Source organism: Strongylocentrotus purpuratus, unplaced genomic scaffold (genome assembly GCF_000002235.5).
Source record: "Strongylocentrotus purpuratus isolate Spur 01 unplaced genomic scaffold, Spur_5.0 spur5_scaffold_14, whole genome shotgun sequence".
NCBI classification, from domain to species: domain Eukaryota; kingdom Metazoa; phylum Echinodermata; class Echinoidea; order Camarodonta; family Strongylocentrotidae; genus Strongylocentrotus; species Strongylocentrotus purpuratus.
The window spans coordinates 1,208,022-1,226,832 of NW_022145599.1; the positions used below are offsets into that span (position 1 = coordinate 1,208,022).

Below are 18,811 nucleotides of genomic sequence, written 5' to 3' on the forward strand. Positions count from 1 at the left end.
TTGGGGCTCTATAGCCCTAAAGTCGATTTGACAACTAATAGTCATTATTTTCCCACTTGAAGACATTTTCAAGCCCCACCTTTTTAGGGAAGTTCTAAATAAGTATTATCTTTCAAATGCAGTTGGAATTTAACTTTTTCATTTTTTGGGCCTGCAAATGGGACATAGTACCTTTAATAACGAGTATTGGCTAGGAGTCCGACCAAAAACACAATTATGACAGTTTATACTTCTTACCCAGAACATTTGATGTGAGGTAAAAAAAAGCCAGGGGTAAAAATACAGGAGTTAAAATATTGTCAAAAGTAAAAGTGTCAGAGTTAAACATTTGCACTCAGACTTTAAGTAATATAAAATGTAGTACCCTAAAAAACTCATTGGAATCGAATATTGAAATCATTGTTTTCTTCTTCTTCTATGAGAATTGAATCAATCATCCTCCTTGCCTTTTTAACACGTACTAGGCCTATTAATGTCAAACATAATAATATCATTTACTAATCAGCAAATTACGTCATATCTTGCCATAACTATTTTGATTATATTGTATAATACAATGGTTTTACCGTATTTAATGTATTGTAATGTTGTACGGGCCGCTCATACCCAGCGAGATTACAACGACTGCATATATTACAAAAGCGTGTAGTAAGGATATGTCTTATGTCTGATTTGAATGCCCATTCAATACCATTACTTCAACAACCACAGTTTTTAAATATTTTTCAATTGAATCAATATCGTATATCACTCATGGTTTTTAAACATACAACTGATAATTTACCGACGATTAATCTTACCACTATGATGAAATGTAAAAAATCTGTTCATAATTATAATACTAGAAATTATAACTATTTTATTGAAAAATGACCATCAACAAGTTCTTTATTTACTTTTAGACACACTGGCCCGAAAATATGGAATTCTCTCCCCAGAGATATCCGTGATATTACTTTCTTTAACTCTTTTAAAATCTTGAATTAAAAAATACTTCATCATGTTTTTAAATATATAATAATATTTGCATGTTAAAACTATGTTTAGTACACTGTTTTGTTATTGTTATATTTTGTATAGCCAATTGTTAGAACTTTTATGTATCTTTTAATAACAGGGACTGCCGCAGACAGAACCTTGTGGTTTTAGTTGCAGTTTCCCCAATTCATTTCAATTGCTGATTAACTTTGTATAATTCCGGTATATTTGTAGACATGTTTCCATTTTATGTGTGTTTAGTATATTGCATATAATCTGTATCTTATATGTTTTTAATGGATTTGAATTGAAATAAAACTTGAAAACTTGAAACAAATCAAAGTGTTAGCCCGCTGAATTCCGTAACGTAGATAAACTTATAAAATCTTATTTTATTTTAATAATCAATATTATTCCGCCTGGAAAAGTGGAACACCAAAGGTCTGCGCTTTTAGAGCGACATTCATACCTTTGGAAGGGGAAAGAGGAGGGGGGGGGGTCGAAATGCTATAGTGATTGCAGTGATCTTGGATGGTTTGTTATAATTAATTGATTTTCAAAAATATTATTAATTGTCTAGAAAAATGAAAGATGAAAGCGAAATGGAAACACGTTAAAGAAAAAGGGCAAAAACATCAAAGGTGAAAATTGGAATTTCTGGCACCTGAAAAGAGGCCCTCGCCAGAGATAAAAAAAAAAGAAGTACTTATGAGAATGGAAAAGGGGCCCCTGTCAGATTTTGATAGTGGAGATTATAGGAGGTGAAAAAGGGGCATTTATGAGAAGGAAAAGGTGCACTTATCAGAAAATAAAAGGGGCACTTATCAGAGATAAACAGGGGCACTCATCAAAGAAGAAAATGAACAATTATCAGAAGGGAAGGGGGGGGGCAGTTATTACAAAGGAAAAGGGGACTTAGTTGTACCTGTCAGATTTGAATAGCCAAGGGGGAATTATCTCAGGTGAGGGGGGCACTTCTCGCACCTGAAAAGGGGCACATATGATATCAGAGATGAAAAAGGGCACTTATGACAATGGAAAAGGGTCACTTATTCAAAGGAAAAGGGGCACTTATTAGTCTTTGAATAGGGGCATTTATCAGAAGTGAAAAGGGAAATTGGTGAGAAGTTGAAGGGGATCTTATTTATTATGGGGGGGGGGTGTGCTTATCAAAAGGAAATGGGAAACTTATTAGAAGGGGATATATAGGGCAGTTCTTAAAAAGGAAACGGGGCAATTGTCCTATATTTTAAAAGGGGGCACTTTGGGGTAACTGGAAAAGTGAGGGGGCACTGTTCCCCGCGGGAGGGCCGCCTCTGTGAATATATTTGCGTTCGTGTTGATAACGAACTGAAATAACGCAATAGTTCACAATTTTGTTCTATTTCATTTTTCAAGACGTCATACAAAAAGACTGCTCGATCCACGGATCTGCATGGCTATTATAGGCTGTGGGGATTTCCAGGGTGGGGATTCCCCACTCCGCGCTACGAACGACTGTGCTGCACTGTGTATACTACCAGCAGGCTGCAGTGCGTGTGTATTTCTGGATGCTTCGAACCCACCCAGCCCAGAACTTCACGTCAAGCATTCTCGATTTTCCGGTACAACCGGACTTACTGGTAAGCTATTTTTTTTTAAATATAGGGGTCTATTCGTTGTGAACAAATTAACCAAGGCTAATTTTAACCTATAAAATAATTAAAGCATTATGAATTGTATCACATCCGTCCAAAACTTGTACTCGCACGTATCGTACGTCAACCTATCGTGTGTAGACAGGACAATGAATGAATGATATAATTATCCGAACCATTTCTATAGGCACTATTATAGGCCATAGTCATTGCATACGACTCCAACTCGAAGTGCATTAGTTTTTGCCATCGTAGTATTAATAATCAAATCTCCATTTTCGGTACACCCGGTATAAAAGGCAATCATTTTCAGAATGTTATTATGTTTGTGACGATGTACATTCGATATTATTGTATTCTATGTATTTCTTCTTGTATTATGTAGGCCTATGAAAACCAGTGAAAAGAGTATTTCCTGAAAGGGACAATACATTTCAATTCAATTCAAGAAATATAAACAATCTTTGTATTAGTGGTAGCGCTTCTAGATTTTAGATTATAGTTTATAGATGATACATGATTAAAAATGCTTTGAATCCACCTTTTCCCCACAAATTAATCCTGCAATCTATTTCAGTGTAATGATAATTCTTAACACAACAATTGCATTGCACATCATGGATATATAGGTTATGGTGTTGTGTTATTGCATTTATGAAAATCAACCAGAGGCAGGGGGGGGGGGCATTTTTTCAAGTATCACAAAAGTGCCCCTTCTTTGAAAGGAAAAGTGCTCCTTTTACTTTGTGCTCCTATTACATTTCACCTAAAGTGTCCCTTCTATTTTGACACGTGCCCCTTCTATTTTTACACATGCCCTTTTTCCTTCGACAATTAAGTTCCCATTTCCATCTGCAATAAGTGTCCATTTTCCATCCTCATCAGTGCCTTTTTTAATCCCTAGTAAGTGACCCTTTTCAGGTATGAGAAGTGCCCCCTTCACCTCTGATAATTACCCTATTCAAATTTGAGAGGTGCCCCTTTTACTTTAAAAAGTGCCCCTTTTCCTCATGATAAGTGCCCCCATTAAATAAAAGAGCTCCTTCCCCTCATAAACGCCCCTTTTCATTGTTATAAGTGCCCCTTCCCCTTCTGATAATTGCCCCTTTTCATCTCTGATAAGTACCCAATCCCCTTCTGATAATTGCCCCTTTTCATCTCTGATAAGTGCCCCATTTATTGTAACAGGTGCCCTTTTTCTTTTTAATGAGAGCCACTTCCCCCTTTTCATGAAAGCCCCCTCAAATCTGATTGGTGCCCCTTTTCACCTCTTATAAATGCCCCTATCAAAATCGGTTTGGTGCCCCATTTCCATTGACAAATGCCCATTTACTATTCTCATAAGTGCCTGTTTTCATCCCTGTTGAGTGCCTCTTATCCATTTGAATAAGTGTCCCCTTTTCCTCCCATCATTAAACGTGCCCCTAATTTAAAGCGACTAAGAGCAATTTACCCCAAAGCTCCCTCCCTACACTCACTTGCATTTATAGATTATATAGTTATGTTACTTATCAAAGGTCTTTTCAGTCATCCGTCATGAGAATGTGTTTATAACCCCATCAGGATTATTTTTTTTGTCCTCTTTATAAGATATAATATTCCCAAACCGACCTCACAAATCTTAATTTCTTTCCTCGCTTTCTTCATTAGCTCGCAAATGAATATTCAGACCATCAAACCCAACTGCAAAGTATGATTCTTCAGCAATATCTTGTATGTGGTATAAAAATAAACAAATATTGAAAGCAGCCCGGATAATGTAATCACAATGTAGGTGTATATACCAATGTCGAAAAATTGGTATATTTTCACTTTGAGATTTCTTTTCGTAGGTGCCCATGTTTTAAAGAAAGTCCCCCCCCCCCCGGCCCCTCAACTGTGAAAGTTGCTCCGCCGCCCCTGCGATCAACCGAAATCTCCATTTCTCCAGATGCAGCTGTGATTTATTAATTTATTAATTTGTACATTCATATATTTAGATTGAGTTTTTTATGGAATCTAAACAACTTAACCAAATAAAACGATTTGATTTATTTATCTTTAAAAATGATGGCCAATCACATATCAAGTCCACATTGCCTTCAATCACAGACACTTTGCTTAGTGAGTATAAATAATTTGATATACAGTAGTAAGATATATCATTTGTTGTTGAACTTGGGTATCAAAATTATGATGTATAGTGATCAATATTGCAAAGATGATTGTGTATTGTACAGGCATCATACCATTGCTCATACACATACAGAATTAGGTTCAAATTCCAGTCTTGTCACTATGAACATGACTGACAAAGAAAGCGGACAAAATATACAGTTCCTCAGGGAGACGAAGGAACATCCCTTCACTGCTATTATGTAAAAATTTGTAGAACAGGTGTCACATGCATATTTACCTTTTTACATAATAGCAGTACTTAGTGAAGGGATGTTCCTTTGTCCACCTGAGGAACTGCATATTTTGTCCGCTTTCTTTGTCTGTCATGTTCATAGTGTGTCCTCCTTTTTAATGTCAGGAGTATTTACAATTGGATACAATCCTGATAACTCATCTTGAACATATTTGTCTTTAAGCCTATCAGTTAAACAATTCTCCCCCCCTCCCCGTTTTGCACTACTGGTATTCAATTTATTTGTTCCAAGCAATTCCACATGGCCAGTATTAGAACAACTGCATTTGATTGTTATGCTCTGCTGCATGGATTTTGTTCCAGTTTCTTTGTGTATAATTTAGGTGCATTATCAATAAGAGGTTCAGGTGCAGATTTATCAAATACCAAGTTTTCACTGAATTGTTCACTGATAGATCAGATGTAACAATGAAAAGTTTTTGTTCCAATGTAGGATTGCCAAAACATGCTTTTGTAATAAAATGAATAATTTCAATGATAGGTGTTGCAGTGTGCATAAATAGTTCATGGTCACTATTTTGATTTTATGCAGTTTTGGGGCAATTTCTTATTTCCCTGTTGATTCCAGATACCAATTGTAGAAGGATGATAGAGGTGAATTTATTTTGATACAACATTTCTAATTGGGGCACTGTTTGCTGAAATAATTATGACGATAACAATGATAATAATAATTGTAATACTGATGATAAAAAACATATTTATAATAACAATAATAATAATTATAATAAGTAGAAAGAATTCTGATGATAATTATAATAATGATAGTATGATGATACTGATGTTACTGATAATAATGATATTAATAATGATAATAATAATAATGATAAACTGATGATAATGATGATAATGATGATGAGAAGAAGAGGAAGAAAAAAAAGAAGAAGAAGAATAAGCAGGTTAACTTGATCTCTTTATCAAAGAAACAGTACTGTAAGTCATTGACAAAAGAGAAATGTCTAACATCTATGTCAGATACTAGAAATAATGCAATATTGCAATGTGTTTTGGGGATTCCCCGTAAATATAGGACCATTTGTTTAAAAAGTGTGGGCGAGTTGATGTAGATGTTCAACGTGTTTGACACATACTATTCAGAAGTAGATGCACTATTGCAATTATACAGCAATTACAATTGCTGAATTGAAGGATTGAAATAAGGAGAAATTAGAAATTGTTATGTCTCGTTGATGTGGTAGGTCATATGAAAGCAGTAAAATTTAATTTTTTGTTTGCTTTTTTCAGATTCAACACCATGGCAAAAAGAAGCGTACTATCCGATGATGAACTTCTCTCGCTTGCTGAAGAATTCACTCTGGAAAAAGATTTCTTCAAGCTTGGAGTGAAGCTGAACTTTCCTATCCTTGAGATCAATAAATCTCTGAAAGAGTGTAAGGATGATGTATTCAGAGCAACTGTAATGTCCCTTCATCATTGGAGGGATCTTCAAAGACCAGGAACAGATGTGAGATCCAAGCTTTATACCATCTTAAAGGAACTTGGTCATCACAAGGCTGCAGACGTGCTAGTTACAGGTAACTAATACAAACGTCTGTTCTGCAACATAATAAGTCTTTTATGGAAACGCATCTATATAAAATTTCAACCGATCATGAATCCAATAAATTAATTCTGTATCACCAATCTTGAAGAAAAATTGATTAGCAAATTGAATGATACTAAAGCCTTGCTCAGAAATGATGTATCAAAACTGCTGCAGTTAAAATAAATGATAATTACATAGGGGTATACTGCAGTTTGAATTTCTTATGAAATTCTCTCATTCAGTTGGAGTATATTCAGGAGCAAATCAGGTGGGGGTTCTGTTGTAGTCTGTATTAGCTTTGTGCTTCTCCTTTTATCTCTTTCATCTAATAATAATAAACATAATGATAATGATGATAATATAGACATTTATTATGTGCAACATTTCTACCAGATGGTGCGTTTAGTATAAATAGATTAAATGTAACAACAAACTTACCCTGAAATGCTTACAATAAAGCAGATCAAAAGATATTCAAGGGACAACACTTGTTATCAGTTTTGTTTTTAGATTTCTCTTTAAGTGATCTTAAGTTTTACAATTCATTTCCTTCTGCAAGTTTTTGTTTTGTAGGGCCATGCCACCACATTTGTAAGTCATGTAGACCATTTAATTTAGACTTGATCTGTTGAAAGGAGTATCATTTTCTTCCTTCTTGAATTTGTTCAGGTGATGATGATTTTGACAAGAAGAGTCTTCTAAGGACGGTAGAGGTCTGCACACCTTCAGAGAGTTCAGCAAGCATTACAAAGAACATGGACCTCCAGAGTGATCTAGCTGATGAAGTCAGTATGGTTTCATCCGCCATGTCACAGTCCGATTACTCCATGTCGGTCAAGAAAGACAGCAAATTTGATGAATCAGGATCAGGATCAGAAAGTAAATCACATTCTATGTACTTTCTTTAGAAATATTCAACATATTAAAGAGTTTCCTTACTTAGAAAAATGTACACGATTTTCAAAATCATTATTTTTTTCTTTAATAAATAATAATAATAATAATAATAATAATCTTCTAAAGCCCACTCTAAATTTTATTTTAGTTAAACCGAAAATGGAAATTCTTTTACCCAATTGATCGTGAGCCCGGCAGCCACTGAGCAGCACCAGATCGATGTTGCTCTATCCCTTATTGTTGAATGCCAAACAAGGTAGCAGCAACTCCCGTCTTTTAACGTCTTTTTGTATGACGCGGCCGGGGTTCGAACCCACGACCTCCCGGTTGTGAGGCGGACGCTCTACTGACTGAGCCAACACACCGGTTTGGATTAGTGTCCTGACTTTGTGATTTGTGAATTGTGATTGTTCCTTCAGAAATATCATAAAATAATCAGTAGTTATCCATATTGAATGAAATACTGAATTCTGTTGAAGGTTAGAATCTCTGGTGATTGTTTTGTTGAAAACTAGACCCAAATCCATCATAATCTGAACTTGACAAACATTTAGATAATGCCAGCATTCTACATTCTATTACACAACATTGTGCTGTTATGGTTGTCATCATGGTCTCATGGTTTTAGAAATAAATAAAGTAAGTAATGAAAATATTTAAAACAAGGAATCCCTTCCATTGTTCAAATGAAATTCAGGTTTCCTGAAAGATGCTTAGTGGACTAATCATCACTCAGTGCTCTTATGAACTTCCAATTTACTACTACATGTTTCATTCTATTTGAATCCATGCAGAGCCCAGTGAGCCAAGGAGTACTGGTTTAACAGATTATCTTGATCAAATGAATGTTGATCGTACACCAGGTAATTAGATAACAGAGATATATTTTCTTGTTAAATGTTAACACTTTAATGAAAATAATATTCTACTCTTGTATAGTGCATTTGACGTTTTGTATTCCTATTCACTTCCAAAATGCTTTGGAAATTATGTCATTATTAATGTTAATCAATCATTCCTCAGATAGGAGATTATGAAGCTTTGATAATTTATTTTTATCATCATATCTTCTGTTGGTTTGTATTATAATACTTGCTATACAAGAATGGCATATTATCATTATTATTTTTATTCATAAAAAGTATTATTATTGTTTTTATTATTATCTTTGTTATTATCATTAATATTATTCCATTTGTTGTATTATCATCATCATCATCATCATCATCACCATCACCATCATCATCAGTTTGTTTACATCATCATCTTACAATTCCAAATCATTATAATCGATCACATTTTTAGGAATTATGATGATGTGAATTACATTTATATTTATGGATCGTTTGCGCTTTTAAATGTAGTGCATACAAATTGGTACTACTGTAAGTTTGATGAATTTATAACAGGACTTTACAGTCAATGTCATCATTAAAGATCTCCAATCTTATCTTTAAGATCCTAGTGTAGATGTAGGTGTTGCAGGATGGGTCAATAAAACAGGAGCTGCCATGCAACCAAGGATAGGAGCACCCGGTGCTGACAGACTAACAGGTAAATGTTATAGGTCTTGATGTCATTTTAAGATCATAAAGTCACCAACAGAAAGCTTGATTCTTGTAAAAAGGAACCAAAACATGTCCAATCATGGATAAAAATAAGTTAACAATTAAACCTTGATAATTAGATATTCTTTAATGAGTGCTCATGAAACATCACATGCTTTGAAATAAAATAGTTATACATAGATTTATTCTTGTTCACAGAATTTATTCATTTATTATTAATAACAGTAAAAGTGAATTTTTGTTTATTTCACAAAATGTATGAAGAAAAATATTAGTTAATGCATGTGACATCTTTAGCTTTGCATGTTATAGGTTCAGAAAGAGAGAGATGCTTTAGCTAAAAGACATACATGTACATAATCAGTTAATTGTGTGATGAATATTTTTGGGCATTTCCAGATATCCGTCCATCTATTGGTCATCTGGAAACCTTGAGACTTGAAGACTACCAAGTAGAACTGGCCGAGCCTGCTCTTCAGGGCCATAATACATGTGTAGTAGCTCCTACTGGTTCAGGGAAGACATATGTTGCTGTGGCTGTAGCTCAGGAGGTCCTCAGGAAATCACCAGGGAAAAAGGTCATCTTTGTTGTAAACCAGGTAATCAGATCAATGAGGTGTCATTCCTCCTCCATATGCATCAGAACCTACTTATTGACAAAGACATTACTATTGTGTATGAAAAAAGTGAGAAAAAAAGGGATTTTCTATTTTTCTTTTCCCATTTTTCTTGTCCCATTTTTTGTTGCACCTCTGTCTATCAAAATTTACATAAAGACACAGTTTTGGGGTGGGGAGAGGGGAGGAGAAGCAGAATTAATTTGTTTTCCACATTCCCCCCCCTGGGAATATGATCTTTTGAATACTACCATCCCTCTCCAGGTTCTCTCAGGAGTGGGGGGGGGGGGGGGGGGGGGGGAGGGTGTTTAGGGATCAACAATCCCCCCTGTAATTTTTAATCCTTGTCTGCATGAATACCAAATAATGTGTAAAGACCGTAGAAGTTATACTAAATGGTAATAGTAATAGTAATAATTGTAATATGAATTTATAATTTGGACAAATCCAAAAATCTTTGATCAAGATCCAACAATATTAAGTATACAGATGGGATAGTATTAAATTCAGCATATGATTAAGCTACAGTTAAATGTACAGAAATGGATATATATAATTACTGTCATACTAATAATTTAAAATGCATCATTTTGTAACAGGTACCTCTTGTCCACCAGCAGAGTACAGTGTTCAAGAAATACATCAAAGATGTGGCCTATATATGTGGTGATCATGGCCAGCCTCAAATAACACGCCTTCCTATGGATCAAGTCTTGAGGAAGAACGATGTAGTGGTTCTAACAGCACAGATACTTGTAGATGCGTTGACCAAGGGACAGGTGTCATTCAACCAAATTGGAATCATCGTCTTTGATGAGTGCCACGAGACAAAGGTATAAAATTAGAAAATTGCCACGTGGTAGAAACTCTCACAAATACTTGGAGTGGTCCAGATTCCCAGAAGTTTAGTGCCATAGAAGTAATGAATCATAGTGCATGGTATATTTGATTAATAGATCATAACTTGTGTCTATATCATTCCATTTGGCATGTACTGGAATAAAGTCCATGTTACAATATTCATTTAAAAGGGAAGAGAAACTAGAAAATTAAGGGCTGACCTGCCCCATATATTAGCATTTCATTTGCTATTTGGAGAAGAAAAAAGATCAACTCAAGTCACATTTCTCTTGGTTATTGTTATCCTAACTGCTGTTTTCCAAATAATAGGAAATCTAATTGTTTATGAACAATATTTCACCCTTTTAAATAATGTTTTTATATACAGTGTATCACTGCAGGATTGTTGTAATTTTTTGTCATTTCAGAAAGATAGTCAATACAATGCTATAATGGCAAAGTACATGGAGCAAAAACTGAAGAATAAGAAACCACTTCCTCAGGTAGGTTAATCCGGCAGCAGATAAGTCAAAGAAAATTTAAATATCAGGTTAAAAGCTTACATCTTTGGTTTGTTTAGCACTTTAAACAATATGTAATATCAGTGATGTATTTGAAAATGGACTTTTTGAATTGCCCTCATTTACTTCATATTTCTTCAAATATTCAAAATAATGTACATTGAAGAAAGTGATTTTTGTTCAAACTCTGTGAATTACCATCCTGAGTTTAAATGAAGTATCACATGGTTGCTTCAATGGCAGAAATGGTGGTATTGTTTTGATTAAATGTTATGTATTTCTTAATATTTGGTTATGCTTATGATTATTGTATTGATTTTATTATTCTGTATTAGATTCTTGGCATGACAGCATCTCTAGGAGTAGGTAACGCACGTTCTGACAAGATTGCCATTCAATACATGCTCAAGATGTGTGCTAACATGGATGTAGTGAAGCTATCTACCGTTAAGAAACATAAAGAGAGCTTGGAAAAGGTTGTAAACAAGCCTGAAGAAGGTAAGAATGACCTTATCCCTCTTTGTTTTGTCAAAATTAAAATCTTTCATAGAATACTTTATTTTAATGTTTATTTTGTCTTCTTTCATTTCCAGGAACATAAAGGAGTATAACAATAACTAAGAACATACACACGCACACACAGACAAAAAGAGCAATAACAGAAGAAAAGAAATCACCAGCTGATGCCAATTGATGCTATACTGATCACCAAAAGGAACCAAGTTTCAGTAGAAGGCTTTCCTCATTAGCTGATTGTATGATACATGGATACACATAAAAGAAACATAAGATATGCACAATATATCATAAATTTTCTCCATGTTCAATTTCGTATATATTTCAATTGCAGATTTAAAGCGAACGTGAGCTTTGGAAATAATACCGGTTTAAATGTCAACGTGGTAGTGGAGCTTCATATACATCTTATTTATTTTGGAGTCTATGGTACTTGTATGATATACATAATTAGTATATATAATCTTAGGTTATTTTTTCTTAACGATCATAATCTAAAGACCCATTTCATTATCAGGATTGCATGTAGTGACAAGCAGAACCGAGGATTCATTTGCAGAAGAAATACAGGATCTCATGTATCAGGTCTTCAAGTATATCAACTCAAGCACAGGTAGGTCCAAGAAGATACTCGTCAAATTCACTTGATAGGGATGAATGGTCTGTAAAGTGTCTGATTTGTTTTAGTGGATGCACTGTGTTCACATATTTATTATGTTTTAGTTCAAGTAGAATGGTAAATATGCAAGTAGAATGGTCAATAACACTCTCAATGTGTATAGTCTTAGTTTTTACTTTTCAGGACATTATTAATAATCTTCCACATATTTTTAACATCATTTTTATATAAATTGAATTGTGAAGTAAATGAAAACTCTGGCTAACTGTTGGCACAATGAACATGCTTTTAGATGACTCTGCGAAGAGTTGTTCTCTACTTAGGTAGAGAGGCCAATTATGTTATCTTTGTTTGAATCATTTTATTACAGGAAGCGCTGTTCTCAACACTACGGTTGAGAAGCTTTCCAGTCTACGAAGCAGTAACCATTCCAGAGAGAACTTCAGCCATGTTCTGTGCAAGCTGAAGAAGGAGATAGCAGAGAATACTCAATCTAAGGATTTACAGCTTGGTTTAATGACATGTGCACAGTATCTAAAGGTAGTCACTTCATTCAAAGCTCCAAGTTTCTACAAATATTACTTTGCATGGCTCCTATTGATCTCAATAAGTTTGAGACTGGAAAATTTAGGTTACTATTTTATCAAAGGACAGTAATGCCACGGCTGGGGCTTGAATCTTGAACCTTAATTTTCATCCACAGTCAAAACACTTGTCCATATATCATAACACCATGCACCTTCACATGCATGCTGGTTTATATCCCACCGCTGACATCATTAATCTCCCGGACTGATGAAAAATTTCCTTTAGTGTGTAATCTCCTTTAGTGTGTAATATCTGTGAAATATACAGTCAGAATACTTGTCCACATATGTCATAACACCATGCACCTCTACATGAATCCTGGTTTATATCCGCGCTGACATCATTAATCTTTCGGATTGATGGAAAACCTCCTTCAGTCTGTAACATCTGTGAAATATACAGTCAGAACACTTGTCCACATGTCATAACACCACGCACCTCTACATGCATCCTGGTTTATATCCCACCGCTGACATCAATAATCTTCTGGACTGATGGAAAACCTCCTTTAGTCTGTAATATCTGTGAAATATACAGTCAGAACACTTGTCCACATGTCATTACACCATGCACCTCTACATGCATGCATCCTGGTTTATATCCCACCGCTGACATCATTGATCTTTCGGACTGATGGAAAACCTCCTTCAGTCTGTAATATCTGTGAAATAATCAGCTCTGACTGTATATATTTGCAAAAAAATGATGTCAATCGGCTTCCAAACTTAAGTTTTGCAAGACATATAATTTTCAGTCTACATTATAATATTGCTAATAGTTTCAATGTAATTATAATGACCTCTATATATTGCCCCCCTTAAACATATGAAGCAGACGAAATAGAACTCTAAGTTATCTTAAAAATCATACATATGAAAGAACAGAACACAAGAAATGTTAACTGAAAGATCAGAAATGATTGATGTTATGATGTCATTAATTTTTATCTTGTAGTGCATCTATAGCTGTCGCATATGTTGGATTGTGAATGACTCTATTATGTAATTATTAGTTTGGCTGATGCTGGGGTTATGATAGTACAGCACTTAGAAACATCTGTATTTAGCGCTACATAAATGTTGAAGGTACTATGTCCCATTTGCAGGCCAAAAAAAAATGAAAAAGTTAAATTCCAACTGCAGTTCAAAGATAATACTAATTTAGAACTTCCCTAAAAAGGTGGGGCTTGAAAATGTCTTCAAGTGGGAAAATAATGACTATTAGTTGTCAAATCGACTTTAGGGCTATAGAGCCCAAAAGTAATAGTTTTGATTTTCAGACAATTGTACCGAATGGTCATACGTTTTATGCTGCGCAAAGATTCAATCAGATTAATCTTGGCCATCACAAGAAGTGGGTTATTGATGTAGACAAATGCTCATGTACCCTTTACAACTCTTTTCATGTACCAAAGAAGACAAAAGGCCAGTCAGTCACTCAATAGTGTCTGACAGTGAAGTATAGCAAGTAAACAGGTTTCCTTGCATAATTTGAATATGAGGACACTGCTCACGTTTAAATTTCACAGATAGGACGTACATGACATATTCATAATTCCTGCAAAGTTCTACAGAATTTGAGGTTGGCTGCAAAAGGGACATAGTACCTTTAATATTACTATTATTATTTTCTGAGAAAAAAATTGAAGGCCATTCTTAAACCTTTTTTAGGAATACAGCAGTGCTCTAGCCATCCATGAAACAGCTCGGACCAAGGATGCTTTACAATGTCTCCTAGAGTTCATCAAAGAAAAGAGCAGTAAAGCTGTCACCACGAACACAGAGAAAATACTCATTCGAACATTCCAAGGTAAGCTTACATTTTGTTCTAATAGAATGTCTGAGAGCTATCATTCAACAAGCCATGAGTTCTTGAATTTGATAGTAGATGAAGTGTTATCTTTTCATTAATTGATTTCATAAATTTAATGTGTTGAGTTATACACCTACCGCATACCAGTAAATTCATTCAAGCCAATATCTTTCCGATAATTATTTTGACATAAAAGGAGTGAGAAAATTTTATGAAAGTAAAAGAAGAAAGCTACTGCAAATTTTAGATTGCAGTGGAGATCGAGGTATAAGTTTATTTTCTGTTCTTCATTACAAAATTTAGAAACAAATGTGCCCATACCTATGCTCATATATGGCACTTAACAAGTGCCATATGATGCAAAATCAATTTTCTGTAAGGATTTGTGACACAAAACCTTTTTTTTTTTAGAGGGTGCCATGATTTCAAAAAGGTTGAAAAATGATGACCTAGCTACTCCATATCACCGGGCTACTATAATATAAAAACTTCACCCTGCTATATTCTCTACTCAAAACAGAAAAGCAACAAGAACTGGAGAGAATTTCAATGAGTCCTAAATCACCAAATAACCCAGCACTTGATGAGCTTCAGAACCTGATAGAAAGAGACATAGTGACATGTCGGACCCAGGAGAATAATGGTCCATTCCGGGCTATCCTCTTCACTCAGACCATTGCATCTACATGGGCTCTCCAGAAATGGGTCATGGAGACAGATTCCCTCAAAGATCTTCATCCAGAGGTGTTAGTTGGCTGTAGAAACCCAGGTGTGTATATACTTACCTGCCTCATCAAAGGTTGTGTGTGCCATTTACAGTGAGTCACAGCTACTATCCTGCGATCTCTAATGTCTCCTGCATGCTGTTTCCTGCATAAATTACGGTCCATCTTTGTAATGACTGCTACCCAATAAAATAAAGATGTAGAAATACCAGTTGCCCTTGACAATATCAGCACACAGGCCTTTACAAACCTCACCCTTCTCCCAAAGCCTTAAATTGTCTTAATCAGTCTGGATCTCATTCCATTACTAGTTGCTCTCCACTTTATTCTTCAAATCTATACAACGTGTGCTTCTGGTTGCCATGATAAGCCCATACTGAAAGTGATGTACAAAGCTTACATTCTTGTTTTGTAATACCTTCACACCGGGCTGTTTATCTTCAACGCCCAGTGGAGGAATAAGAAGATTTATTGAACATGTTCTAAATCGTAGTGGTTCATATATATTTAATCATCATTAACTCAAGGACTGTATTCACAGGGCCTATCCTACAGATCAACTGTAAATCTATTCTTTCTTTATATTTAGCAAAAACTTGCAAACAAATTTTTAATTCAATGTTCATTCTGCTTGAAAAGGAATTGACTGCAGATCTGAGTATAAAACTAACTTTCTGCTATTAAAGGAAGACAAATACTCACAATTATAATGTGCTTGAATGACTGATCGATATACTGCGCAGTTTGAACCTTAGATGGAAATATTTGGAAAGTTTATTTTCAGAACAGTATAAAATGTAATTTCATATCTTTTTGTTAAAAGGTATGAACTTACGTCATCAGACAGATGTCCTAGACAACTTTCGTAATGGTGTGCACAAGCTGCTCATAGCAACCTCGGTCATTCAACAAGGCATTGATATCCCAGCATGCAACTTTGTCTACAGGTACAACTACATCACTGATGCTGTTGCACGTATTCAAGCCAGAGGTATATTTCTTGTTGTTACTTGCGAGTTCCTAAATTAATGTTTAATTGATCAACATTTTCTAAATTTCATAATTTTGTTATCCTTTATCAAATTTTCCTCAAACCTGTTTCTGTCATCGTTCTCTGTTCAGTAAGGCAAAATTGATGCAACAATAGACTTCTTCTTTAATAAGAGAATAAATTAGTATTATGTTATTATTACTGTACTGCTATAATTGTGCTCAATGGATCAATGCCTGTATTCATATTGCATTTTTGATCTTGCTTTTGAAGGTCGAACGCGTAAACCAGGAGGTCGTTTTGATCTGGTAGTTCATGATTACAGAGGACTGGATGGGAAAGATAAACTTAGTAAAGAACAGGAACAGATCATGCAGCAAGCTACTGATGCAGTTTCATCACTTTCTATTGAGCAGATGATACTTGGGGTAAATTATAATGTTGATTGTGAAAATCCTGATCACATATTTCTCATTACAAAAATGCACTGATAGGGATGTACATGTATTTGCAACAAAACAATAACAGCAATAATATACTATATGTAATTACCTGGTTAAATTTATTCAGTAAGTATTTTGTGTAGGTCAAACCCTCTCTGATGCTAGTGTATATCAAGAATACTCTATTTGTCATCTATTGATGAATCTATTGAGTGAAATTTATTTGATGTAACTTCCTTCTTATTAATTTTTCAAATGGTGTTCTTTATGATTTATAATCGAAGGTGAAACACAAAAGTACACGTTTTTGAACATTTATGTACAACTTGTTGGTAATCAACACATTTTAAACAAATTAGAATAGGAATCTGGGCCCACTTTAATGAAGTGATACATATATAATCACCTGATAATTCACATCATTAAGATTAAATTTTTGTAAAATAATCTTGACAAACACTGCAATTACTTTTTGATCTATATTTCACAGACTGCTGAATACCAGCAACATCGCAATGTACAGATCTTCAACCAACAGCGACCCAAACCATTTGATCAGTGCAACCACAGTTACCATTGTAAGCATTGTGATGCTCTAGTTTGCCATTCAGCGGATATCAGGATTGTACCTGGTGGTCATCATGTGGTCATTCATCGTCAGATCTTCAGCAAGATCAGGATTGTGGCTTCAAGAGGAGTCGGTCAAGATCCAGGACACTGGTCATCCGTTGAACATGCCAAGAAAGAAATCAGGTTTGTGCTTTTGCTGTAGTATTGTTAGAATCAATCTCTGTACCATGGGGGCCATCAGGTTCTTCCCAGACCCTGTGTAGCCTGCTTACGGCATCAAACATCTTGTTCACCAATACTGGGAAACGGTACTGTGATGACTTGAAATGATAACTGTCTTTGGGAGGAAATACCTAGCAGTTTGTCCAGGGTGGACTCTATATACGTAGCAGGGATTTGGGGTGTTTCTCTGGCTCTGATTAATACTTGGGATCGGTATTCCATGTAAATCATGTTCCGAAATCATGTTCCATTATAGATGTATCTTCGGTTTCCCTATTTGTTTAATATTTCTTATTTCCATTATGTAGTTAAGGTACTGGTAATTTCATCTTTATCTCTAAAGTTTTCACATTTTTGTCTTACAGATGTGCGGATGAGCGATGTGACACCAAGCTTGGTAGCATTTTAAAGTGCAATAACCGGATGCTACTTGCATTCTCCATCAAGTCATTAAGACTCAGAAGCGAAGCAAGCAAGACCAAGACTAACAAGAGTTGGGGTTCACTTCCGTTCATCTTCCAAAAAGTACCAGTGACAGAGGCTAGCTTTGGATTTAATGACATCCCTGGCACTGTGGCATAGTGTGAGTTAATCTATCGAGGGGGGGGGGGGGGGGGAGCATTCTCACTCCGAAATTAATTGTGAATTTACAAGGCTAGTTATAAGGAGGGTCCATTGTTTGAGGAATCTTCTTTTCTTTTTTTATCCTATTTTCCCTCTTCCCTTTTTTTCTGGCCTTTTCTTTCTTTTCATCATTTACCACTAGTGAATGTGGGTCGGGGGATGCATGTGCCCCATGCACCCTGTAGCTATATGCCATTGCCCTGGAATCTAAACATTGACAACATTTCAATGATGTTATAGAAGTGATTTGGTAGACCTGAGTGTTCATAGATGTGATAAGAGAAGAAACTTTAAACAGATTAAAAAAAAAATCTTTAAAAGTCTTTAACATCTCTAAACTGTATGTCATGATGCCATGTAGATCACTATGTGCAATTGAAGTACAAATTTGTTACATCTTGAAATTACTTTTTGAATTAACTCATGCTGCAAGAGAATGCTTGTACATGTCAGATGCTGCATTACGATAGTGGTTTTATGTATTTTAAAAGTTATCATGCATATGCTTTAATTCTTGTACTCTATACAAGAGTAGCCGGTATGGTACTATGAATGCACCTTGACTCATTTGCTGCTCCTATTTTCTAAAAATTCCTGTTACTCTATGTAGTTCCCTCTTCCCACGGCGTCATTCTAAATAAGAGTAGCAATGATCGTATTAAGCATGATACATGGTTCATCAATTAC

At 35.1% G+C, this 18,811-nt stretch overlaps 1 protein-coding gene across 1 annotated transcript; it reads left to right on the forward strand.

Annotated features, from left to right (window-relative positions):
- Positions 1-2,481: 2,481 nt before the first annotated feature.
- On the forward strand, positions 2,482-18,095 carry LOC578285 (probable ATP-dependent RNA helicase DDX58). Its single transcript, XM_778463.4, has 17 exons — positions 2,482-2,600; positions 6,271-6,560; positions 7,241-7,450; positions 8,263-8,331; positions 8,927-9,022; positions 9,436-9,635; positions 10,253-10,486; positions 10,922-10,996; positions 11,350-11,512; positions 12,048-12,143; positions 12,520-12,689; positions 14,408-14,546; positions 15,070-15,318; positions 16,098-16,265; positions 16,539-16,693; positions 17,199-17,461; positions 17,866-18,095. Exons 2-17 carry the CDS (start codon positions 6,281-6,283, stop codon positions 18,080-18,082), a joined length of 2,784 nt encoding a protein of 927 aa, XP_783556.1. The 5' UTR covers positions 2,482-2,600; positions 6,271-6,280; the 3' UTR covers positions 18,083-18,095.
- The last annotated feature ends 716 nt before the right edge of the window (positions 18,096-18,811 follow it).

Excerpts from the sequence above, each read along its gene's own strand:
- LOC578285 (XM_778463.4), top strand. The coding sequence starts at position 6,281 with ATGGCAAAAAGAAGCGTACTATCCGATGATGAACTTCTCTCGCTTGCT. Across the intron at positions 12,690-14,407 it reads CATGTGCACAGTATCTAAAG|GAATACAGCAGTGCTCTAGC; the intron begins GTAGTCACTTCA and ends AACCTTTTTTAG. Across the intron at positions 16,266-16,538 it reads TGCACGTATTCAAGCCAGAG|GTCGAACGCGTAAACCAGGA; the intron begins GTATATTTCTTG and ends TTGCTTTTGAAG.